Source organism: Aphelocoma coerulescens, chromosome 13 (assembly GCF_041296385.1).
Source record: "Aphelocoma coerulescens isolate FSJ_1873_10779 chromosome 13, UR_Acoe_1.0, whole genome shotgun sequence".
Taxonomy (NCBI): Eukaryota; Metazoa; Chordata; class Aves; order Passeriformes; family Corvidae; genus Aphelocoma; species Aphelocoma coerulescens.
Window position 1 is genome coordinate 4,290,124 of NC_091027.1, and position 25,975 is coordinate 4,316,098.

At 41.0% G+C, this 25,975-nt stretch overlaps 1 protein-coding gene across 5 annotated transcripts in view; it reads left to right on the top strand.

Annotated features, from left to right (window-relative positions):
- Positions 1-25,975, top strand: part of EBF1 (EBF transcription factor 1) — a 268,071-nt gene that overhangs the window by 199,539 nt on the left and 42,557 nt on the right. For 3 of the 5 annotated variants that reach the window (XM_069028725.1, XM_069028727.1, XM_069028724.1), the window contains exons 9-10: positions 1,779-1,912; positions 9,592-9,718. In XM_069028725.1, coding sequence (XP_068884826.1) covers positions 1,779-1,912; positions 9,592-9,718 — 261 coding nt within the window. The remainder of the gene's footprint in view (positions 1-1,778; positions 1,913-9,591; positions 9,719-25,975) is intronic. The other 2 variants (XM_069028726.1, XM_069028728.1) reach the window with 1 other exon arrangement.

The following is a 25,975-nucleotide window of genomic DNA, read 5'->3' on the forward strand; positions in this document are numbered from 1 at the left end:
CGGTGGTGTGAGTCTGGGGCAATGCTCATAGAAACACTGCTGAGGGTGGCTCAACTGCTCCCTTTCCAGCTCCCTCCTGCTTCCCAGCTCCCCACCTGCCCACCCTGCCCAGGGGCTGGGGGGAAGGAGCTTCCCAGCAGCCACACTGACTCCTGCAATTAGCTCCAACCAACCAGAACTTCACTAAGGAGTCATAAAGATGCATGGGGTCTCTTTAGCACTTTATGTCTGGAGCATTTTGAATTAGGCTTCTGTGAATGAATTAATTTTCTGTCTTTACAATTAGCAGAATTTAGGACAGGGGCTGTGCCTCATTAAGTAACTCATGACACTGCCACATTGAGTGGCAAGGGTGTTCTCCTGGATGGTGCTAACACATGGGTGGCTTTAATATCCCTGTCTTCCTAGTAAATCCTTACCTGAGGAAGTGCCTGAGTGCTCTTCCTTGAGTACATCATCAAATACTCAAAGTTACAAACCAAATTAACAGCTTAATCAGCCTTTCCATCAAGTAGCAGTTCACAGCCAAATGCCAGCAACCCTGAAAGGGGGCAGTGGCAGCCCTTCCTGAGTTTGCAGTGCAGCCTCTTCCCTCTGGGTTCATATCTACAGGAAAGAATTGTTCTCTTCCACTCTGAGGTTGGCTGGTGGAGTTATGCTGCTCCTTGAACCTGTTTTTCATGAGTAATGAAATTGTTGAGGTTCCTTCTTTATTAAAATGTTCTCTAATGTTGTCTAATGCCATATTCTCACCTGATGCTGTATCAGCAAGGAAAAGTTGGTGGCATTTTGGGTGAAGTTGCTTCTTTCCGTCAACCGATGTGACCACCCTGAGCCTCCACAGCAGAGAGTTACCCAGGGCTTTTTGCCTAATTCAGGTTATTTTTACAGTAATGTTATTTCTGTTGCTTCAGCACAGTTAAATTCTGATGTGCTGCAGAGAAGGAGAATCAATATGTGAATGTTTATACTGCCCCAGCCCACCAATATTTGAGCTGCTTCTGCTTACATAGTCTTAAACCAGAAGCTCTTGGTCCAAGATTTGAGCAGCACTTGAGTTTTCAACATCCCCTCAGAGGCTCTGAGTAGATACAATGCCAAAAAAGTGGCTGTGAGACTCCATGGATATGGCAAAACGTGTTGCACACGTATCTTGTTTTTCCTGTAGATGCAATACAGCTGGAATGACTGGATGGCAGCTGTGGGTTTTGCTCGTGGGGTGTTGGTTTTTTTTCGCAGTAGCCAAAGCATTAATCAGAGCAGGATGGTTCAATACTGAACAACCTGGGTCTGATTGCAGAATAGTTAAAGAAATGCTGAGGGTTACACCCTTTTTTATTTTGCCAATATTGTCCATAATATTTATGAGAGTTTCCTTGGTGAGTTTGGGTTTTGATGGATAATAAAGCAAGCTTACTGGAGATTGTTTTATTAACTCAGGTCTTGCACATTTCATATACAATAAAAAAAGGGATGTGTCCTGGTTTCCAATTGGTCTCTGCCCATCATGCTGTGATTTGTTTTGTTCATGTAGGATTAAAAAAAATTTTTTTTTTCAATGCAGATAATAAAACCAAACAGAAATTAATTGAGGAAAAAAATGCTTCCAAATATAGAGTTTGAGGTCGTGCATATGTACTAGAAAGAGCATGATTGCTGAAATCTTTGTGTTAGTAAGGGGGGATATGAAAGCTTTTATTTTATTTTTCTCATGTCTTCTATCATTAAAATCCAGTTCTAACAGCAGAATACTTCTCTTTTTCATGTGTGTTGAAAAGCAGCTACACCATGTATCAAAGCCATCAGTCCAAGTGAAGGATGGACTACAGGAGGTGCCACTGTCATCATCATAGGAGACAATTTCTTTGATGGGTTACAGGTCATATTCGGCACCATGCTGGTTTGGAGTGAGGTAGGTGTTGTCTGAACGCTAATGTCTAATAGCTTTGTCTCCTTGTAGCCAGCCTGTCCTTTCTCTGTGCCACATGCTAAATCAGCAACAAATGTTGAGACACGAATCCTTGCCTCACTCAGTTTTATGAAAATAATTAGTCAAATTTACCTGTGGCAGGAATCCATTATAGCCAGGGGAATTTGCATGTCCTCTTGCTGGCTCAGAATTTAGCTCAGTGGGTTTTATTCCAAGGAAAGGGGAGGATAAATGCCTGTGTGAATAATTCTGCATTTAGCGCTACAATAGCTAAGGGCCCACAGGAAACAAACGTTTAGGTGATCCCACTTTCCAGGGAAACTGGCTGCTGGTAGCTGCAGCTCAATGAGGTGGAGATTGCAGAAATTCAGCACCTCTGAATAACATATCCCTAAAGTCTGGATACTTAGCATAAGTATCATTTTCATAGCAGCAACCAAATGCACTGTGTTGTATCCACAGTGGACTCCTCATACCTAGCAGGCGCCCCTGTAGTTTCACAGGAACCCTTTCCTTATCCATTTTTCTGCTGTTGTTATTCCTCCCAACTCCTTAAAACCTGTCTTTTCCCAGCACATAATTAACCATGGAGCCTGATATTCCCCAAAAACCTGTGGAAAGTTAAAACCCAGGCAGCATCACCCCCATGGCCATGGCCAGGGTTGTAGAAGCCATGGCAGAGTTCCCCACTGGCACAGGGAGGCAGCTCCAGGGAAAGGAACATTATGAACTTAGGGTTTTCCAAAAACATTTTGGAGGTTTAATAAGAAATTGTCATTTTCAATATTTTAATACTGAAAAAAGCCCCAGCCCCCCTGAAATATCTGTGCAACGCTTCCCAATGGTGAGAGGATCTCCCGATGCTTTACCTTATATCCTGTAAATATTAAATAAACACTGTAGCCTAATTTATATCCACCACATTCCCCCTACTGATTCCACTGCACATATGGCAGCATTTTTTCCGTGTGAAGAGTATTCTCTAATGTCCTTCACTGTTCTCTCTCTCTCTCTCTCATCCTTCCACTTGAGGACAAGTGTGGATGAAAGGGCATTCCAGAAAAGGAGAGATAGTAAATGAGCCCTATTCTGAAGCCCTTATGTGATCATGAAAGTGCCCCCTGGGCCCAGTGTAAGCATTTTGTGTGTTAGTATTGAAGCCATTATGGCTGCAGACGTTTTACAGGGAAAGGTGAAGGGGCTGGGAGGAAAGTGCTCCGATTTTGGTGCCGCAGAATTGGATCTTTCATTATAAATCTTGATTCTATTTATTAGTGGAAGCCATTAATTGTCAATTTCTAATGTCAGGAGACTGAGTGCTGGTCAAAACATTGTTGCTGATGGTTGCAAGGCCTTGTCATGAAATTAATAATGTTAGAGGGGGTCCAGACCGAAGCCAGTCTGCTGCTGCTGGGAATTCTGCAATGGGCTGCAAGCTGGTGTTGAGGAAAACTCTTTCACTGTCTCTCCCTTACAGAATTGCTTCTTATTTCATAACCTATGAGAGCAGTCAAAAATCATATAGGAGAAAAGAACATTCTTTCTAAAAGAAGGAGACAAACATGGTAAACAAGTGCAGAAATGCATGAGCTGTCTGAGTGATCCCTAAATAATAGTGATCTATAAATAATTCAAATTACGCATACGAGCCACCTATGAAGTACAAAATACGTTCTTTCATTTGCCTTCCCATTTCTAAAAATGTCTAGAGCATTTTCAGTACCCAAGAAGAATATTTTTGTTTTACTTTAATAGAGTATAAAATTGAACTGTCAATCCTCTGAATTTGAGTCCATTTCAAAACTGGAGCAGGCTCATCCTGAGTTGCCAGTAAGGCCCAGTTATGAGCAAACTTGGCAGAGTTATTTTGTCATTGAATTCTGGACGAATTTTAAAGTTCATCCTGTTGTTTCATGGATCCAAAGAAAACCTCATTTTAACTGGGCTGCAGAAAATCCCAAACAAAACCAGATAGGCAGAGACTAAAGAAAAAGAGTGAGTCTTGCAGAGCATTTTCATGTGGATTTTTCTAGCTTCAGTTTCAGCTATAATTGCAGGTGGTTTGGGGGATGAAGTCTAATATTGAAATTAAGCATCATTTTGCTACAGACTTTGCATGGGACCTTGGGCAAATCGTATAATCTACTTAAAGTTCAATTCCCTTTCTCTAAAACAGTAATAAGATTAGTCACCTTCTTTGGAGAGGTGCTGTGAAGATAATTATTGTAAAGGTCCTATATTACTCAGACTTTATTATAGCAAAATCCACGTAAATACCTGAGCTGCATGGATATTTAAATTATAAATCCTACCCCAGTTCAGAAGTAAAGTTAAAAGAAAAAAAAAAAAAAAGTTCCTTTTAAGAGTGAATTTGTTGTTGTCAAAAAGCATGTTATAAATAATTTGAAATGTAAATAATATATTTTTAATTTATTTTACATGTATTCAAGTTTTGTAATTGAAATATTTATATGCTTGAAATGGAGTTGACTGTGTTAAAAAAAGGAGGTTTAAAATGGTTTCTGAAACACGTATTTATTATTTAAACATATATTTTAGCTGTAAACACTCTAACATAATTGCAACCTTTCTCAGCCAGGGAGAACTAAATAAAAACTTAATTTGTCACATTAATTTTGTGCAGAAATGCAGATACCCTAAGCCAGTAGGTTCAATTAATCCTTACCTCCCATATTACTTTATAAAAATGACTTTAAAAGCCCTTGGTATTTTTAGAATAAAGCAGAATGGGCCGTCTAATGCCTTTTTTTTTCCAAGGGGCTTTCGTAACCGACAAACAAACAGCGCTGCTCTATCGGGTGCACATGCTGGATGTGCTCAGACAACTCCCAGCAAACATTCTGTGTGCCAGACAGGCTCTGCTGGCAGTGCACACACACACACACACACACACACACAGCTGGAATTTGGGGGGTTTCACCCAGGTTCTGTGTCCCTGCGTGGTCGCAGATATTCCAAATCAGCGCTGCTGAGAAGAAGCCGTGGTTGTTTCTCTCTCCTGTTGGGGTGCTGAGACTCTGAGGGTCGACTTTCAGGGCAAATACATGATTGTGAAGACAAAATTAGTTTCTTATAAATATTCCACCATATTTGCTTAAAATGAACTATTTCTTCAAACACTTTCCTGCCAAGAACATTCCTGCAGCTGTACAGAGTCAGCTGGAAACAACTTCTTTTTCTTTTATATTAAGAAAAGATGAAGCACTGAAACATCTTTTTCTTTTTCTTTTTTTTTTTTTTTTGTTTTTTTTTTTTTTTTTTTTTTTTTTACCTTTTTACAGCACAAAAACAGAGGGTGATTTTTTGGTTTGGTGGTTTGTTGTTTTTTTGCTTTTTTTTTTTCTGCTGCTGAATCAAATTCTGTGACACAGTTTTTTATTTTGCTTTTTATGTTTGTTATTGATTTTGGAAGTCTCTGTTTTTGAATGCTTATTTTGGAGCTCTGACTCATTTTTAAAAAATGAGTAGGCACCCTCTTTTTGCAAACCAAGGCTTATTAAACAGCATCTGGATGCCCAGAATTGAGGCATACAAAGTTATTGGTCGTTTTTTAAAATATAGGTACCTTAAGGGTTCTGTTCTCACTGAAAGCTGTCATTACCTTCAGTTGGTGGGATTTTTCTTCATTCCTGTTCTAATGGTCCTCTTCACACAGAGTCCAAGTCAAATTTATGACTGATTGTCACCATTTCCCTAACCACAAACCAGAGCTCAAGCATGCAAAAATAAACTAGTGACTCAGATTAATGACATCTCCTTATAAAATGTCACTTTTAAAAAAAGAAAGTAACCTGGCACTCTGAAGAGTGTGAAATGATGCTGTATCACACAAGAATGCCTAGAATATATTAGCAAACCACAGAAAGAGGCTTGTTGTACACACTCAGCCCAAATGTGTTTTGGATTTTGAAGGCCAGGCACCGCCCACTATTCTGAAGATCCCTAATTCAGGTTTTAGTGCAACCCACTGCATGTCCCAGCTGACATGTAAGAATTTACATCCAACAGCAAATGCAGTTGCTAAGTATCAGGCCAATTCACTTGAAAACCCCTTGGGAGAAAGGTCCAGTTACTAATTTTATGTCCTGCTCCATTTCTCAATTTGCTAAATGCTGGAATGGAGGAGGAAGATTGATCTGAGATTTTGGCTGGTGGGTTCACATCCAAATCACAGGTTAATGTCTTGCTCAAGATTTACATTTAAAAAATTTATTCAGAAGGGCACATAACCCCTATTTAGGAATTCTTGGCTCCTGGCATGTATGGTTGTTTTGATGTCTGTCATCTACCAAGAGTTCCCAGCTGAGGTGAGGACACACTGGCCCTGCTGGGTCACACAGGGAGCTCATCTACCTCAGTGTCTTGTGTTTGTCACTGGGCAAGGACAGATGCCTAAAAACAACAGGATCATCATGTCATGATGCTTCCCCAAAACACTTTACCAGTCTCCAGATACTCAGGGCTCAGAGGCATCCAGAAGTGGTGTCCTTACTTTTAATATCCCTGGATGGTATTAGCTGACCTGTTCCAGCTGCTTTGTGTGTGAAGATGAGGCAGATTGTGCCTTCAGGAAGGTACAGGCTATGTCAGTGTGAAGGAAAAATCTTCGAGGGAAAGGTGGAGTGGGTTCCCAACATTAGGCCCCAGGTTGACAGTGTAGACAGGAAAGCATCCCACAATCCTGGAGTTATGGAAGGCAGGGGCAGATCTGCTTTTGCTGTGAGTGGGCTTGGAATGCCCAGACAAGTGCAGCACCAGTTGGGTCATTTGGATTGCAAACCAGTCTGGAGAATTTGGAGAGCTGGTCCCAGTCCATAGTGCAGATCCTGGCAGCGCTGTGGAACCAGAATTTGAGACCAAAGTGGGAGGTTTTGTTGTGCAAAGGAACATTGCTTGTCCCTTAAAGCCAATCTTCTGATATGACAGCAATGTAGGGAACTCCTGGTGTGTAACCAAGCTGGCCAGGAGACCTCAAGGCTGACCCTGAACAAAGGCCCCCCTGGCTCAGCACTGAATCCCTGCCAGTGGTCAATGACAGATGTGATGGAGAAAAAGCAAAAGGAAAAGGCCCATGGATTCTCCTGGTATACCTCCCAAGCTTTAGTTGTAGGGAAGAGAGGAATAAAATACATCCTGAGCGTCCTAAACCATAGGACTTCAGACATAATGTTCACCCTTTGGGAATGTGTGGGCGACATTATTGTATATTTGTGGTTTTAAACACAGTTAAACTTATTTACTTCAGAGCACAAAGGAAAACCAAACTGTTTGTGGAGAATAAACCAGGAAACTTGCTTAACTCTCCCCAGCTCTCTGTAACAATGGACCATAAATAGGTCAGACATTTCTTGGGAAACAGGGAAGATGAGTATTGGAAAATGCCACAAATTATGTTTAAAGAACATTAAAGTGGTGACAGACCAGTAAAGGCTGGGAAATTCAAAGATCCAACCAGAAGCTGCCTGTACAGAATAGGGGTGAGGGATGCAAGGCTCATGCTGATGTAGTAAGATGAGCGTGTTAACCTTTACTACTAAAATCCTTGGCTGTTTTTACAAATATTTTCTCCCAAAAATGTCATAAATTTTTTCTCATCTTGCCATTTCACCCAGTTAACCAGAACCACTCGAGGATGGGATTTATCTCAGTTATGTTTGGCTGCCTACAGTTGAGCAAGTAGTCTAAACTTGTCGTGTTTGGTTCAGTGGGGAAGGGTCAAAGCTTCCAGAGAGGGGCTCATCCCAATGTGAGAGGTGTCTGAAGCACTAGAAACCAACTGCTGCTTGGCACTGCCTTCTGCCTCTGCTGCCTTTTGAGGGTGTGCAGAGAATTGGCCTGGACTTTTAGGCTTTGGTCAGCTCAATTGTAAGACAATTCGTTTTAAGTAAAAGCATTCCTTGGAAGTTTGGGGTTCGGTTTTGGGTTTTGTTTTACTCCTGTTAATTTTTTTTTCCAATTGATAGAGTGAGCAATTTAGAACAAAGGGCAGGTTTCTTTTAAAAGTAAGTTTCTAAACCACATGATTCCAAAGCAGAGCCTGAAAACATACTTTTGGAGCTCCCAAACAAGAAGACATCAACCCCTACATGATAATTTCTAAAATGACATGTGGCTTCTGACTTCTGTGGATCTGAATAGCTTTTGGAGCAGTTGATGCTGGTAGTTTTGGTTTTAACGTTCAACTTGATTTAATATTAATTTTCGTATTTTAAATATGGAGAGCTCCCTACTGTGTATGCCATTTCCCTCTGTAGCACAGATGGCTCTCAGACAGATACTACTCTCCTTCTGTGCTCTTTTTTTAGTCCTGTGCCCTAAACAAAGAACTGGATAAAAGTCTGGGTTTTTTTGCTAGGACCTTACTACAATGCTGAAACATTTGGTTCCTAGTAAAAATAAGAATAAAATAAGCTTTTTATTATATAAAAAAATCTGTTGAAATTTATTCCTCAATCCAGGACATGATTTCACCAAGAGCATAGAGCAGTTGTCTGCATGGGGTGCTCACGCTTTGCTCACTGTCAAGCCAGGTTATGGTCTTGGTTTTATTTGCCTCTCTAGAGGTGTGTTAATGTGCCACAGCCAGAGAAGGATTATCCATGTGCCAGAGCAGTATCTTGGTTGTTGGACACAATCATGTCACCTTTTCTATGGACTTCTTTTTACTGTTTTTTTCTGAGGGAGCGCGAGTGAGAAGAGGACGTTTTGGTGATGGGGAGGACAATGCTGTGGTTTCTGAGAGCAGCAGAGATTTGAGATAATCTGCTATGAAATAGTGAACTCCTAGATGGCTCTGCTAATAATTTCAGGGACAACATTTTAAATTCAGTCTGGAATCCTGAAAGAGCAAAAATGGTCTAGAGCCGGGAAAGTGCAGCACTGACCCACCCCAACCTTTGTCCCGAGAAGATCAGAATCCCCAGCCAAAATAAAAAGAAAGTTAAGTTTTCTCTATTTATTTCTGTGTAAATCTGCACCTGAAGAAGCCCTCTCAGACATGTGTCAGTCATTGCAGTGAAAGCAGACTGGAAGTGATGGTTAGATGGTTTTATTTGCTACATCTTTTTTTGAGTGCTCTCATAATTTTCAAGGAAAGATCCAGCATCCTTTAGAAGCCAAGCTTTGCATTTCCACAGGAATCAGTTAGACCTCCACAAAATGAAAAGAAAATTAAAGCAGCAGCACATGGTGCTTTTCCAATGTACAGATATCAGGTGGGGACTGGAGTATTTAAAACCCTGGGCTTGTGCTGTGCAGTGTTCACACGTGTAACCACGTGTCATTTATGAATCTGTTGTGTTGGACACTGTCATGACCCCAGAATTCATCCAAGCAAACGTGGGAGTCCTGCTGCTGTAAGCTGGAGTTATTGCCTTAAACCAGGGCTGATGCTTGCACAAGGAAGCGAGTGCCTGCCATGTATGAAAACAGGAATAATGTTGTTACGAGAATGCTTGTAAATATTGTAGTCACTGGCTTTTGTGTGGGTTACATCAAGATTGTATTCAAACACTGACAGGTTAATTACATGTTTCAAAGCTTGTTTACTGTGATCTGAGAGGAAAGTGTTATTAAAGAAGTGTTCAGCATCTAACAGTGCTTTTTTTCTCTTTCTTCTCCCTTCCCAATGTTTTCTCTAGCTGATTACTCCGCATGCCATCCGTGTACAGACGCCTCCCCGACATATCCCAGGGGTTGTAGAAGTTACATTGTCTTACAAGTCTAAGCAGTTTTGCAAGGGAACGCCTGGAAGATTCATTTACACAGGTATGGATGCTTTAGATGTAAGGAGGAGAAATAGGGCAGGCAATACATCACACTTCTTAAGGCTTCTGCTTTCGTCATTAAAAGCTGTGCTGTATCTTATTGTTTTGGCTGAGGATGTCACTGAAGGCACCAGTTTGAGGTTGGAGTCAGAACTGGGTAACTGTAGGGATGAATCTGAAAACACCAGTGTGGGATTTTTGTTTGGCTGGTTGTCCTCGCAATGGGACATCTCTTTAGCCAGGAGGGGGGAGGAAGGAGGGTAACAGATACTGCAGTACTTAAAAAACAGAGGAAGAGTGCAAGCATGAGGAGCCAGACACACAAAGCTGCCCCGAGAAGGATCCTGCTAAACATCTCCATCTCAGTTGTCCAGTGAATCTTGCAAGAGTTCAAAGCAGCAGCCTGTTTGCCAGCCCATCTCACCATAACTCACTTGTCTCTGACTTCCAGGGAGCTCAAGTAGCTCTCAGCCCAGCCAGTGCTGCAGACACAGCGACTTGCAGGTGCTTTGGGGTGGTCTCCCACACTGGAGGCCACTAAGTAGAGTGATTTGGCCTCAAGAATTACTAACAAAAAAACCACACTGGGACTTTGCAGGTGCTGTCAGTGTCAAACCATACTCAGTAGTTGTAAGAATGGCCTGGGAAATAAATCAAGTAGCAGCCTAACTTTTTAGAAGGGATGTGTGTCATTGATTCCTCAGAATGTGTGTGTACTGCAGGAATTAACAGCTTTGCCCTGGTTTTGATGTGCTTTTAATGCACTTGCTGTTCACATCTACAGCCAGGACTATGCTGGAACTGTTTGCCTGAACTGTGGTTCAGCACAACCCAGTGCAATTCATTTCCTCATCCTTGATTGCCCCTGGAACTTTAAGATAGATCATAAATACTTGTGACTGAGGGATTCTGAATTCCACTGGGCACATACATTGCTCCAGCTCTCAATGTACACCCAGGGACTTGAGGCAGAGGAGAGAATTCTGTGCTCCAGCTGGGCAGGAAAGCTCTTATTTGAATTTTGTTAACACTAAGGAAGTTGAACAAAGGTGCCTTATAAAGCTTTCTTGTCTTTTTCAAATACCCTCTCTCCCAGTTGGGATTATGCACTGGGTTTCTTTACACTGGCTCTTACAATGTTCACATGTTGCCCTGCTGGCACTTGTGGAGGCTTTGTGTGTTTATTTGTGAGTGTTATGATTTCAGCAACGTGTGGGAAGTCCATATACTGGACGATAACTCACAATATCAGAAAAGTTATTTAAAGTTTGAATGTGCTGGAACAAAAGGAAAAGCAAAGGTCAGATTGATGGCTAGTGCAAATTGATGGTGTGAACCATCACTGGAGTGGGTTGCCCAGAGCTTTGGACTGTTTGAGATGAATCCTTTCCCTCCTCTCTTTCTTGCAGGAAGTTGTGCTGTCCTGCTTGTTGTCACCTCACTGGGGTGGCTGCCCCTGGGGCTGGTGAAATGGCAGGTGTGCATGTGGAAGGAAGAAAAAAGGGGGAAACTTGCTCTCCTTAACTTTGCAAAGAAATTTTTGATGACTTCTTTAAATGTAAAAATGGCTTGAACCCATTTTGGGGTTGCTTTTCAGATCATCATTAATTAGCTTTTCCAGTAAAAAGGAGGGCAGCAATTTAGCAATTTAGCTGCCCAGAAGCAGATGGCTGAATGTGGAAATAAAGTGTCCCAGTAGGGCGAGTGTTTTCATGTATGCATTTTCAGGTTGGTGTTTAAAACACAGTATTTTTCATTCAATAAATGGAAGTTATGAAGTACTAAATCATAATGATAAAAAATTATAAAATCAGAGGTGAGCCAGTCCATGGACAATTCTCTCACTTCTGCAGTTACTTACAGAGTTACAATAGATACAGAAAAGCTGTTGTGACTGAAATCCTACCTCACACAATTTGCATTTTCCTTTTAGAGCCAGCCTGAACTTAAATGTAGCTTTTTAAAAAGGACTAAATGAAACTAAAATAAAAACAGTTAATGCATCCTGACCTTCAGAAGTGCCTTCCAGCCCTTTAAACAAAATGCAGGTTCAGTACACGCCTGCCGATTAGTTTTAGTTAATTGAAAATTATAGGATTGACCCAAGAGGAAAATTTTGTTTGCACTCCAATCACTTTTACAAATTAAGGAAAATTACCACAATTTTGTTTAGCTAAGGTTTCACACTGAGTTCACGAAATTAGCTCAGCCATCCCAACAAAGTCAGCACTTTGTTAGTGAGCACTAGAAAAAAACTAATAGTCTATGGTGTGTACAAACGAAGCATAGAAAAAGCTATGATGCTTTAGAGAACTAGGCCAAGTGGTTTTAATTAGGATTATTGGTTCATTGTAAGTTTTGAAGAACAATCAAACTAGCAGATTAGCTGTTTCTTTTAAAGCTAGAATTTCTTGCCATTCATTTTTCCCATGAGAACTTGTTTTAACTCCCACATAGCACTATTTTTTTTTCCTTTTTTTTTTTCTTCTTTTTTTTTTTTTTTTTAACAAGGCCTGCAGGAAATGGACCAATTGGAAGTTGGGATACAGTAACATTCCCCAGCATCACTCCAGCCGATGGGAGTTTTTCACAATGTTCTTCAGTGAACTCAGTGTTCTGGAACATATTACAAAACCACAGAGGCCAAATGTTTTCTCAGAGGAGTTTGGCCTCTGTTTTTGGCCGAAAACATTTCAGCATCACTTGCTGCTTATTTACCCTGCTATTAAGAACAAGAAAAGGGGAGAGCAGAAAAAGGAGGGGGGAAAAAGCAAAAGAGACTGTCAGAGAGAGAGAGAACAAGACCTGGGGTTTGTGGGCGGTGCAGGAGTTGATCAAGCGTAGTTTCCTTTCTGGTGAGAATGTCCCTGCTCGTTAATGGTCCCATTTTGTGGTCAGGTCTCATTTAGAAGAAATTATTTTTAATCAGTGTTCAACAAAATATCCCCTCAAGCCACCTGGTTGTAAACTGTTTTTTTCTTACTGTTAAGTAGTTAAGTTCTCAGAAGAAAATACCCAGTGACCCATTAATTTTAGCCTTTTTTTCCTGTTTAACTGCAAATAACTTAGTAACATGATCTCTAAGTAGTCCATGTGCCATCTAGAAATCAAGGTCACATATATACAGAGAAATCCTGGCTTTTGTGAGTATTTCTGAAAGAAATAAACCAGTGTCAACCCCGTGCTTACAAGAAAACATCAGTTTTTTATTTTCCATCTGCAGAGCGAGCCATTAGCATGCACTTAGAGAGCAATTATTTCTTCGATTTTAAGCTTTGACATTCCTGAGAGAATATTATTAGAAATACAGAAGTCTGAACACACTTTGAACGTGTGTTCATTTTGGAATAATATTAAATGTCCATATTGCACATAGAAGTACCCAAACTTGCTGTGGCACTCTTCATCTCTAAGTTTCTTCTGGCATTGGAGAGCATTGGCTGAATTAAGCTTTGTGTCACAACTTGGGAGTCAGGTATGTGTCACTGGCTTTATTTTAGGACTGGAGAAACTGAGATAAAGGCAGAGATTGGAGATACAAATCCATAGGTAGTTTGGCAAGGTGTCTCAGGGCACCTTGATATATATATGGTTGAATTAAATAGGAGAGTTGTCACAAATTTGTGATATGCAGACAGGCCTTTGAGATTTTCTTTGGGTTTGTTTTAATTTTAAAAAAATGGATGTACCATGGACAACATGAATTTCACAGATGACTTTTGCAGTGGTACTAAACTGCAAGATTTGAGTGGGGCTGCACGACTGTAAGTGAGATGAGAATTTATCTCACTGCATATTGGAAAGGACATCTGGAGGGTCCATAAAAATGCATTATGCTATGTCTTCTACCACCTGCTCAGTTTAAGATTTTGTGCTTTTGTTCCCAAAGCAGAGCAAAAGACTTCATAGGGGCCAGAAGTACAGAGCTGTGTCACTGAGGTTGTGTGCAACACAGGTTAATTCAAATTCTTGGCTGAGCAGTACCCCAAACACGGCTCCTCCTTTTGGAAGTAGGTTACTTGGTTGGATACAGGTTGGAATTTAGGGACCATTTTAATTTGTGTTAGGCTTGCAGGGAGGCTGTGGGCTGAGCCCTTTGTGTGCTCACAGGGCACCAAGAGGAACAGGCAAGTCCCCCGTGGGCCATTTGGGGTTTGTTACGAGCTGTGGGGTGGGATGTGTCTCCAGAAGTGCTGCTAATGGGAATGGCTGGCTGGAGGGTGAGTGTGGGCACACAGGGCTTGTTGTGCACTGGGAATAACCCAGACTGAGCCCTGATCCTCCAGGATAACTGTGACAAAGGCTGAGTAGGACAGAGTGGACACTGCCTGGGCTGACCAGCCTTTGTGTTATGCCATTGGGCCATCGTGTGTGGAGAGATGTGGAAATCCTGGTGCTGTGAAGGTCAGGATATTCACAGAACTTCTGGGAAACTGCATCTGTCTGAAATGTCACAGGGCTTCTCAGGGAACTTTTCACTCCCCTATTTGCTACAAAGAAGAAATAGCCTCATGTGGAAAAATCTTCTGAAAAACATTTGAGTCTGTGTACAAACAGGAAGGGCCTTGCAGATCACAGATGATTTGGGTAACATTTCCAAAAGTCTCTGTTTTAGGTGACTTCATTTTCAGATTTTTAATTTTAGGTAGTTTTATTTACAGAAGCACAGGAGTAGTTGTCTTCTGAGCATCATTTTCTTTTCATTTTTTTAAGTCAAATACCTTCAAGAGTAAGAGACTGAAAACTACCTGTCACCATCTAAAACTTCAGTCCATGGTCCTGGAAACAGAGGTTGGAGTCATGTACAGAGATCTGGTTAGAACTGGAACCACTTAAAAACTGATCTTGAGCCCCTTAAGTTTCCAACCTGGTAAACTTCAGCGATTTCCTTTAGTAGGAAATTTTTCTCTTTTCAAGAAAGCACCAATAACTATGCAAAGTTCAAAAGATACATAATCAATGAAACAATCAGTTTTCAGAATGGAGAGTTCTGGAGTTTGTAGACTAAAGAAAACAATTTAAAAAAGAAAAAAAAGGAAGGAAAAAGAAGTGGTGATAGGAGATTGGCTGTCAGAGGTTCCTGTAGCCTCAGTGGAGCCTTTCTTGATCCCTGTAGACTGGAGTTTGACCCTTACACCATCTAACCTTGGCCATAGCTGTGTGGCTGTTAGTTCCTGAGAAATGTTAAAACATAGTGGCAGTTATTCTCAAAATCAGTAATCCACAACCTCATTAGTTTTACAATGCCTCATTCATGTGTGTTTATTATTAAATCATGAGCAGTTCAATGACTGATTAGTATAAATCAGGAGAGAAGGCCCCCATCAACAGAACAATAAAAATAAAAGAAAAAATCCAGCATCTCTGATGCTGTCTCAGGTTTTATCCTGATGTGTTTATAAAATTCTTCACCCTCAAAGATATGAGGATCATTAAGCTGAAATGAAATACAGAGCACATCACTTCTCCAGAAGAGTGACCACCTATGAGATCTGATAGCTAGCAAATGAATGCTGTTCGTTTTTAACAGCAGTTTTTATCTGCCTTTCACTAGTAAATATTAATAGCAGTGGCAGAATAAAAAGTATCAAATGTCTTGAAGTTAAATAGTCACAAGGTGCTGCAGAACAGAACAAAATCCTTCAAAACAAAGAAGGATAAAGTTTAAAACAAGAGCTGTTCATTCTTAAAAGCAGAAGAGCCTTGTGCTGCAGGTTTCCCTGTGCTTTGGATGCTCCATAGAAAACCTGTTCTTGATCTCAGAGAGAGTCAGTGGAGGAGAGATAGCAAATCCTTACTCTAGAGTGCAGTCAAGTAAGGATGAATGAAATCAAGCCTTTTTAAATGTAAACTTTTACTGGGGAATTTAATTAATGTCTCTGGAAACATGCAAAAAAAAAATCCTTAGAACAACTGTTTTAAAAATATCCTAATGCAGATTTCACTGGGTTCCCCCTTTATCTCACTGTGCCAAGTGTTCCTTCCCTGGTGGACCTTGCCATGGGGACTGCAGAGGCGTTTGCCACAGTCACTGAAGAACTCATGGCCCTACTGCTGTGTCCAGGAAACTGCAGGGAAAACAAGGGTGGGATTGGTGCAGGCTCTCCCTCCAAGCCCCCCCATCAGTGGTGTGATCTGAGTGTTAGCTGCCCTTGACGAGAAAAGTTGCTCTCAGGAAATCTCTGTTTGAGTTTAAGCTTGAACCTGGCCCTTTGTGTGTTCCAGTCAGTCACCTGCCCTTCCTGGAAACTTTTAGGGGAAAAACAAAAGGCTGCAATTGTTTTGGAACAAGATTTTCTAGATGAAATAAGTTCAGTTTTCATCATTTTGGTGGTGGTTTGGGGGGTTAATGTTGTTACCAAAATATTTGTTTTGAAGCTTGTAAGGACATGCCCAGTGGAGTGAAATATGGATGGTTATCAGGGTGGAATATTAAGAATATTAGGGTGGTTGGTTTGGTTTGCAGAAAGTCAGGGAAGGAAGCTGAGAGGAATCCTAATTGATTGCAGGGAGGAGATGGTGGAGGTAAACTGGAAAATCCCTACTCTATGCTAATAGGAACACAGAACCCTCATATGTTTGGTATTTCTTAAATGCTGGTAGCACCATAGCACACTGCAAAAAAACAATTACTAAAAGTGTGCAGGGTACCTGTTGGACAGCTTCAAAATGAAAGCAATTACAGCAACCATCAGAATAAAGCTGGCTGGGAAGGAAACATATTATTTTGCATATTTTATGTATACACTTTCCAAGAAATATGACCTTTATTTTCTAGTTAGAGGGAAGTGCAATCAGACTCTACACAGCAAAGGGTAGCTGGATCATTAAAAAGAATATTTTCTCTGATATTAGAAGTCTAAATGGGCACTAGTCCTTATTCACAACCTTGGCTGTTTCTGTCTGCCCTGAGTTAATAAGTGATAAGGCCAAAAGAGAAATAAATCACTGACGTCCCTGTCCAAAGAAAACATATTGACTACAGCCAAGCAAATAACAGCCCATAACCAATGGTCCCATTCATCATTCATGTAATAGGGATATAAAGTATTTTCTACCTATGAAACCATGGAGTAGGAGAAAGCCTGATAAGCCCCCAATCTAAACTATGAGATTTGATTATTAAAGGACATGAACTGTTTGTCACATACCTTTAATCTTTAAGATGTGTTGCCATTTCTGAACTATAAATTTGTGGTAAAGGATTAGAAAGCTATTAACAATAAAGGTATAAAATAGACTTTATAAGGACTCCTGCAATTGTCATGCAACCCTGTAGACCCTTGGAACCTTAACCTATTGAATATGATATAACGTTGTTATCTGACCTTCAGAGCCAATAAACCATTTTTTTGCTTTTCAAGTTCCAGACTTCATGATAAATTAACCCTCTGGATTCACAAAATAAGCCTTGTAAATTCTTTTCTTTATCCCCACCCCAGTACCTTTAAATTTTCATACCCTTGCTTCAAAACTCTTATTCCAGACTGAAATTGTTAATCTTTTTTTATTCTCCTTTTAGCTCATGTCACTTGATGAGATATTATTCCCTCTTTAAAAAAAAAAAAAATGGCCAATAAAACAGGGAGCTGAGCTGAATTTCTAAAAAGTCTGCATTGTACTTTTGTTTCTACAGGGGGCTTCACTGCCTTGTTTCTTAATGTGTGTGTGTCCAGGTTAGACAAACACCACAGAAATGGGCAGTTTAGAGTGGCAGCAGAGGCTGTACTGATCACTTTAATGCATTTTGATGCTGTGCCCTAAGAAGAGGGACAAGGCACTGTCTCTTTGCTGGTCCAGAAAGCAGAATCCCCGACTACTTGTTGCCACTGACATGTTTAATAGACTGGGAATTCTGGCTTCCCTGTGGGGATGTATGTACTTAACTCATCCTTCCTTCTCTTCTTGTGGGGTGCAGCATGCTTTGGTTTCTGCTGGAAGGGTGAGCAGGATTTGCTGTGGTTGAAGAGTGGCCAAGCCGTGGCCAGGCTCTCAGAGGTGCCCCTGGCACGCTGGCTCTGGAGAGGGAGTCAGAACCTGAATTTAGTGCACAGCTCCTGAGGCACATTCTCACACAGCACAGCCTGCCAAATATTCTCCTTAAGATGTGCTTAATTCTTTGAGGTGCTCGTTAGTGAGGGCTCATTTTGCTGAGGCATTTTGTTTCACAAGTGCCCAGCTCTGGGATGTGCAGCATCGTTCCCCAGAGGCAGGACTTGGGCAGCCTCGTTCCTTGTGCTTGTACCAGCATCCCTACACAGCCAGTAGTGCTTATGTAGCCTGGTTAGAGCTTCTGACAGCAGTGACTACAGAGAAGATGTGTCTCAATATTGCCCATGTCTACAGATTCAGGCTTTTTTTTGTTAATATATAGATAAAAGGAAAATCTTGTACTTGTAGCCTTTCATCTCAGTGGATGCAAGAGCAATTTATTGCATGGAGTGTGAAGTTCTTTGTACTTTTCTGCTATCTGGCAAGAACTCACACAGACTCTTCTGCTTAGTTATGAAGATATCAAGTGCATAAGTGATGTGGTCTGCCCTGGTGACTGGATAGAGATGCTGGAAACAGTTTAATCACAGTTTGACAAAGGTCAATCCTGGCAGCTTCTCAGGCTAGCCCAAAACTCTGCAGAGTTGCCTCCTGGCACAGGTTACAGCATCCATCCTTACTTTATTTAAAGTTATTTTGAGTACTTTTGTATGAAACTTTGCAGTGCAGACATGCCCTGTAGGCTGCAGAGCTGCTGTGTTGGTGACACCACAGGAGCCATCTCGGAAAGGAGTTGTAACCATGGTGTTTTAAATGATGTGAGACATGTGGCAGTGGGCCACATTTATTTCATGATAATGGCTGGCTAATGTCTTCGAGAAAGCAGAATTTCCTTGAAGATTCAATCTGCACAAAAGTTTCAGCAATCTCAACAAGCTTCCCCAGGACCTCCTGGCAGGTCACTGTCATCACCCAGCTGCTGCTGTTGCTAAGGGAAAACATTGTGGTGCTAATACTGCTGCTTTTTGTTTTTTAATTAAAAAAAAAATCTCAAGCTTGATTGTCTAAGGTCTGTATATAACTGTATAACCTTCACTGAAAGGAGTTTTGCCATTGGATCTTGCCCCTAGTCTGTCATAAGCAGTTAATTAAGAAGTATAAAACCATCATGAGTTAATCCTGCCAAGCCAAGCATATGCAGATGTTTTATTCCACAAGGTAGGACAGAAGTTGTTTGATATATTAGAACACCAGCATGTTAGCATGATGTAAATTAGGCTGTGCTTTTGCACCTATTCTGCATGAACTTCTTCCATTCCACACCAAACTTAAACTGCAAAGGACCAGGGAGTTCATGGCAGTTTATACCTTGAGGAGATAGGTGTGAGCCATCCAGGCAGTATCACAATAAAGAGCCTGGATTTGGACAGTTGCCCTTGAAGAGCTGCAGTTTGGCACTGTTTGCCCGAAGGTATTTGCATGGCCATACCCATTGTTATTTCATCTCTCAGTGTCTTCTTTAACTTCTGTCCTCTCCCTTCCTTCCCAAAAATGATTTTTCTTCTTTTTCCTGTTGCCATAAATTGTGGTTAACCTCTTTGCTTGAAGAGTTGTGGACTCAAACTGCTGTTGGATAGCACCAGGTGTCAGCACTGGTGGTTAAAAAGAGGAAAACCCACACCCAGCAGACAGAGAGTTAATAAAAACCATCCAAATCACACACAAACACAAACCTAAAACAACCCAACCAAAAAAAACACAGAGAGAAACACCACACAAGCAACTAAATATGGTATTTTTTTAAGACCCCGTGGGACAGAAAATGCACATGGCATTTAAAATGTTGTAACAGCCATCCAGTAAAAACACATGTTTGTTAAAACAGAAACTGGTGCCAAACTCCCCATTTGAAATCTGAAAATTACAGGGCAAAACTGGGATACTTATCAATAATTGTGAAATTTGATGTTCCTTTTTAGTACTGCAGCATCTTCAGGGTGGATTTTATCCCTTTTCAACATGATGAGGCCCTCTTATACCTTATAAAAATGTACTGAACCCTTTGGAGCTCTGGGCTGATACCCCCTGGACTGTCTTAGATATCATTTTAGATGTGGGGGAATCATCAGGAAACTTCTCTCTGTCCTCTGTCTGCACATGGGCTCTGAACAAGTGCTCCAATAAGCACATGTTTGGCTGAAGCTGGATGAGGAACATTTTACCCTCAGTGCCCCACGTGCCAGGTGCTGTATAGGAAAGTTACTATTACCCCAAATGCTGCAAACCCTGATAGTTTCTGAAATACATCTACTTATTGTCGCCTTTTTCTTTTGTTCTGCTTTTTTTCTCCTAACTTATACCCAATTCCCAGCTTTCAGTGGGATACTTTCCATAGAAGACTACAGCTCATCAAATAAAAATATGTAGTTTGTATGCTCAGGCAGTCCCAGCAGCGAGCTTATACTTGTAAAAATGAAAAGCAACATTTTGCTGCCAGAAGTAACCATGAGTTCATGCTGAAAGGCCACTTCTACTAGGGAAATATTTTTTCCAAATGTAGATTTCTGATTATTTTCACCACTCCAGAAAGAATTCTCCCTAAAGTTCACATGCATGTTGTGCCCAGCTACTAGAAATAGTCATTACACTGCTGTTCCAAAAAAACAGGTCTTCAACTGGCCATCATACTGGAAAACAATAGTATATTTTTCTACAGGTTTTTAATTTTGAAGTACTTTTTGTTCCCTTAAATCTTGCATTGAACTGTGCCTGTCAGTTGTTCAAAAGGATGAGACTGAGGCATGCCTCACCTATTTGCCTGCGATTGGATTTTCCCTGGGTGTTTCTGTCAGCTTGGGGGCTGTTATTGATAGAGGAGCTCTCTGGGCAGTGCACAGGTCTGGCTGGCCAGAGATAGGAACAAGAGCCTGCACCAGGTATCTTTTGTTCTAGAATGAAGGATTTAGTTCAAATTTCCCAAAGACAAGGCCACTCTGCACATCCTTTCTTCACCAAAACTGTTCATCCTTGCATCGCTTGCAAGTTCTGTTAAAAAGACAAATGAACCTCCTTTAAATTGGGGCCTAAGGGAAAGGATGGAAATGACCCCCCTCCCCTCTCCAATTTCCCCCATTAGACTTTTTTTCACAGATGTTCATGCTGATTAGAGCTGGGAAATAAGGGTATTTCTGTGGACCATGAATATTCATTTGTTTTTTGGCAATGAATTTCCTTCAGTTTCCCTGTAGTGTTTTGCTCCCCGTGAATGTTTGAACAAGTGAGTGTGGTGAAACAATCCCTCCTGAGAAAAACCTCAGGAGTGTGCTGTGGAAAGTGAATTTTCCATGGTGTATATGTCTTTGCTTGGACAAAAGGAAGTAAAACTCAGTGTTGGTAAGAAATAGAACTCAAAATCAGCAAAGACACAGGTGAGGTGATGCCCTTGCTGAACAAATGCTATAAATGGAGAATTTAAATAAAAAATTTTGTAACAATCCACTCTGCAATTATCTATCTACAAGGATAAGGTTGATCAGAAAAACTATTTGATGAATATTTTAATTTAACAGAATAATTGGAGAAAAATATCTCTTTGGAGAGTTACTGCCTGGGAATAGTTTGTTGTGAATTATTTGCCCCACTGTAGTCCTGATGCCCAGATCCAAAGAAACTGCTGGACTTGCTCCTTGAGGGCTCTGTGATGCCTAATTAGACCAAGTGGATATCAGCAGAAAACTACAAATTATAGCAGAAAATCCCAGGGATTTTTTTATTTTTGCTTTTAAAATTTTTAAAGTGTTATAAAACATTGAATGGAGGTTACTGTACCTCCTACTGCTCGATCTTGTAATCGTGCAGTAAATGTGAGGATAGACATTGCAGCTGAAGCATAGGGAAGAGCCAGGGTCCTGCACTGCAGTCCATGAGCAGCCAGGCCAGGCAGACTGCATGCAGGAATTTGGCAGAATTCCTCCAGCTTCGGTGGGAATCTGCATTTTCCTTTCAAATTGTACCATTTCGGTCCTTGGGATCACCCCAAATTGTCATTATTTTCAGTGTAGCAACTTAATACTTACCCAGCGTGTTCTGTGGAATAATGTACACAATTTTACAATAACTATGTAATTAACTCACTTTGCTACTCCCCTCTCCAGGGAAACTCATGCTTCTATTAATGCTATTAGGAAGGTCCTATGCACAGAACAAAGAAAGTGGTGCAGCAGATGAGTTAACATGATTTGATTTGCAGATGCTTTAAACACTTAGCAGGAGACAGCTACGGAAGCTAATTAAATCACTCTAAGGTGCACAGGATTATCTGCTTTGTAAGAAACAATTTCAGTGAATTATGGTCGCCCTTTAGCTGAGGGGAAGTAAAAAGCATATTTGTTTGGAATTAAATTTCCCACGCAAAGTGCCCATCAGGCCTCTCCTTCCCTGTGTTTCTAAAATAGTCTTCTTTGCAGCCAGTATTTTCTAGGAACCTGGATTTTCATTTTGTAAGCGTGGTGCTGCTTCCAACTTTCTTACGTAAAAATTTTCCTACTTAGCTATTGATTAGGATCTGCCTTTAAGCAGTGTCTGGAGTAAAAAATTGTGTTGGTACATTCACTACCTCTCAGATACTGCATCTTATTTAGTGTACCGGAATTCCCAGTTTAAAGTAATCACAAAATTTATGGAGAAACGGATAAAAAAGGTTGTAAAATATCGATTTGGGGAAAATAATAACACAACTCATCTATAATAAGAAGAAAAATGAAGCAATAATTCAGGTGTATTGAACGGGTTGCTGCTGGAAGTATTGATCCGGTGCTTTAGTGTGCAACATCGCACCTAACACTGCAATGAAAGAACAGCCCTGCATTCCCCTGCTCATTATTTCCCAGACACTATTGCCTTGTTACACAGGTCCCACAGAGCCTGGAGTGCCAGCAGGGAAAGAGAGGAACCCCCCAAATAACCACAAACCTACAATATCTTGATGTCCAGCAGCCCCCTGGAACAACACACAGACATTGTGCTCCCGTGCTCCTCTTCAGGCGACCCTGGAGTTTGGCTTTGCTTGTTTTGCTCTTTGCTGTGTCTCATATTGCCCATGGGCTGTATAAATGGTTCCTCTGTGCTGCCTCTTGATAGCACATAATCAGCAATGGTGTCATTGAGGAAGCATGCTTCCCTTAAATATTGACTTTCAGGATCCTTGTATAAAAATTCCCAGTCTTGTTGCAGCGTTTCCTTACTGTGGCAATAAGCAAAAGTTGAAAATAGGACAGCAAAGGTCAGTGGAATTTTAAAATAAGCGCCCCGACATTTCCACAGCATTAAACTCCATCATGCAACATTGCATTTCTGTTTATCTGCTGACATCTGCAAAGGTACCACACTTGATTGTTTGGCATAAATAATTTAGCAGTGAGAGTTTTATAATGAGCACACGTAAGATTTACCTATGTGAAAACAAAGAAATAATTAAGGAGAAATTGTGTGAGGTAAAAAAACAGTGCCCTCCTGTAAGAGCATTTTAGCTCATGTGAAGGCAAAGGTGCATCCTGCTCTGTGAGGAAGCTGCGCTGAATGTGCTGCAAACTTACTGCATCCCATGATCTTTATCTAGAAATAGGAGCCAGACCAGATGAGCAAGTTCTGAATTTCAGCCAACATTGATCCGGAGGATTTGCTCTGGATCCTCAGTGTTGTTGGGCTCCCAAGGGTTGTCCTTTTTTTCCCCCCCTTTAATCCATATAGAGAGGGGGTCAGAGTGAGGCAGACACTTCTGCTCAAGGAATGGGGGGAAGGGAGGAAAAATGAAAGGAAGAAAATAATCTGTGGCTGATGCAGAGGCCGAAGGAAATTGCTTTGTGTGAACTGCAGGGCCCTGCTGTAAGAGTTGACCCGTCGATAGAGAAGCAGCAGGGGTTGCAGTGGCCGTGGTGTCTCTCCAGAGTTCTCCCTCCATCCCTGTGTGCTTTCCCTGCCCAAGGAGGGCTGAGGGATGTGCTGTGGCCGCAGCCCTGGCAGCTTTCAGATCCTTTCATTTGCATGCTCGCAGGTCTACGCTGGCTCAGGAAGCAGAAAACGTGCAATTGTTTTTGTAACCTAAATAACATTTCTAGTTTAGAAGCCCCAGGGGAAAAATCCTTGTCAGGCTGGCAGGCTGAGCTGGCATGATGATAAATGACTGAGGTGTGTGTTCTGACTCTGTGGGGACACGTGGGGTGAAGAAAACCCTCTTCTCTTGCACTCTTTGTATCTCCAGTCAGGAAGGGACTATTGCAATCTGCAACTATTCCATGCTGTTGTCTCTGGAAAGAGGTAGGACCAGGCCTTTCCCTTCACTGGAAGAATTATATTCTTGTGAGTTAAGTTGTTGGGGCTGTGCCTTAAAGCATCTTTTTAAGGCACTGGCAATGCTTGTGAGGTTTTTCTGCCTTTGGCAATTCCAGCCATAGGACAAGACAGAAAATGTGTGTTAGATCTAACACAGGAAACAACCATGGCATGGGGTGTCAGCAGAGCAGTTGAGCTGTTTCATCAGTTCACATGTGTGTTTTTAGAAAACAGTTTGAGGTTTACGGTTATTGGCCAATGAAAGTTTTCTTGCAGAAAAAAAATTCCTAGGGATTTGTAATAAAGTCTAAAGCTGCATGAAATTCATCACTGATATTTTCTCAAATTTCTGCAGTAATTCCCTGATAACTTTTGTCCCTTTAGATTTCAAAATTTGATAATTTGAATTTTTATGGAAGATGGGTTTTTTCCCCCCTGAAGTGCTACTTACAGTGCCAGAATTTTTTTTCTTAGGGAAATTGATTTTTTCACATACGCTCTCATAATGAAAATTCTTTTTGCACTAAAATTCATTAAATATGTGTCTCTTTTGTTTATTTCCTACCTTTTTTCCATAAGGTTTGCATAGTTTTAAATATTTTAAAGAAAACTGATAAAGGCTACATATTTACATACTGTATTTTTTGTTTAAAAAGGTATAAATCAATTGATATCCTTTAAGATTCAAGAGCATCATTACATAGAAGCACCCAAACAACTTGGAAGTCAAGGAAACTCTTTTGGTTACTCAAGTGCTCGGTTAAGTTAGGAATCTAATTGTCAACCACTGCACATTTTCACAGGGCTATTCTAAGATTCACAATACCTTCAGTCCTTACATTAAGTCTTGACTGCCTGACTAGTGGATTTTCCATCTTGTGTTTTAATTCCAGCACCCCATTTCACAGCTGTGCTGGCCAATAGGTTTGGTTGGACTTGGGTCACCTCCCTGTTCATCCTGAGCTAAGCCCACTCCCTTCTCTGCTGGCAGCACTGGCAGGATCCCCTCTTCACCTCTGCTTGGTGCTGCCCTTACCTACTCCAGAGCATCTTCCCTCTCAAAAACCTCTCTTGGACCATTGCTGCTGAAGGAAATCTGAGTCACCTTTAACATGATTTAAGGTCCTAATATGTGTAATGTAGTTGTAGGTGTGGGCACTGTGGGTAAAGCCACACATGGATTTGAGCCCCGTGTACCTCTTGGGCAAAATCAATATTATCTCTGTCTTCTCTTGGCTTTCATTTCTGCTCTTGTTTTGTTAGATCTGTGGAAGTATTTATCCAGGCCTTTGTAACATGGTCTGAGCAGGGCTGCTTTGCACAGCACTTGGGCAGTTGCTGGTGCCTTCTGAGGGAGCAGGATTTTATGTACACACTGTTTGCTTGTTAGAGGCTGTCCTGGAACACGTGTCTGCAGCCTGAGTTCTTCTAAGCTCCAGTCTGGTAAAACAGAGGGGAGAAAGGCTAGAGCAGGTATTATCTTGTGAAATTGCTCAGAGCTTATTTAGATAAAGAATCACTCATTGCTTTTCTTAGTACATTGTACAGCTGCTTTTTTTTTTTTCTTCAGTCATCTTTTTTGCATTTTGTAGTTTGTTATTCGGATGATGCTGAAAGACAAAGAAACAAGCTCCTCTCCCTAATTCACTCCAAAGAACGTACCATCTCTTTCTATTTCTTGTTAAAACCCAATTGTGTGCAATTTGTAGGAAATTGAAACCACATTTTTCACTTAACTTTCCAAAATTAAAATTTATGAGGAAAAAGAAGCAATAAAGCAGTTACAATCTGGTCATCTATTATTATCTCTGTGGTTGGAGTAGTTCCACATTTGAAGAAAGTGACACCAAAAGTTTATCAAGCCTGTATGTATCAGTAATTTCACTTCTCTTATTATTTCAAACCACAAGAACTGCTGAAGTTAGTATTATGCACT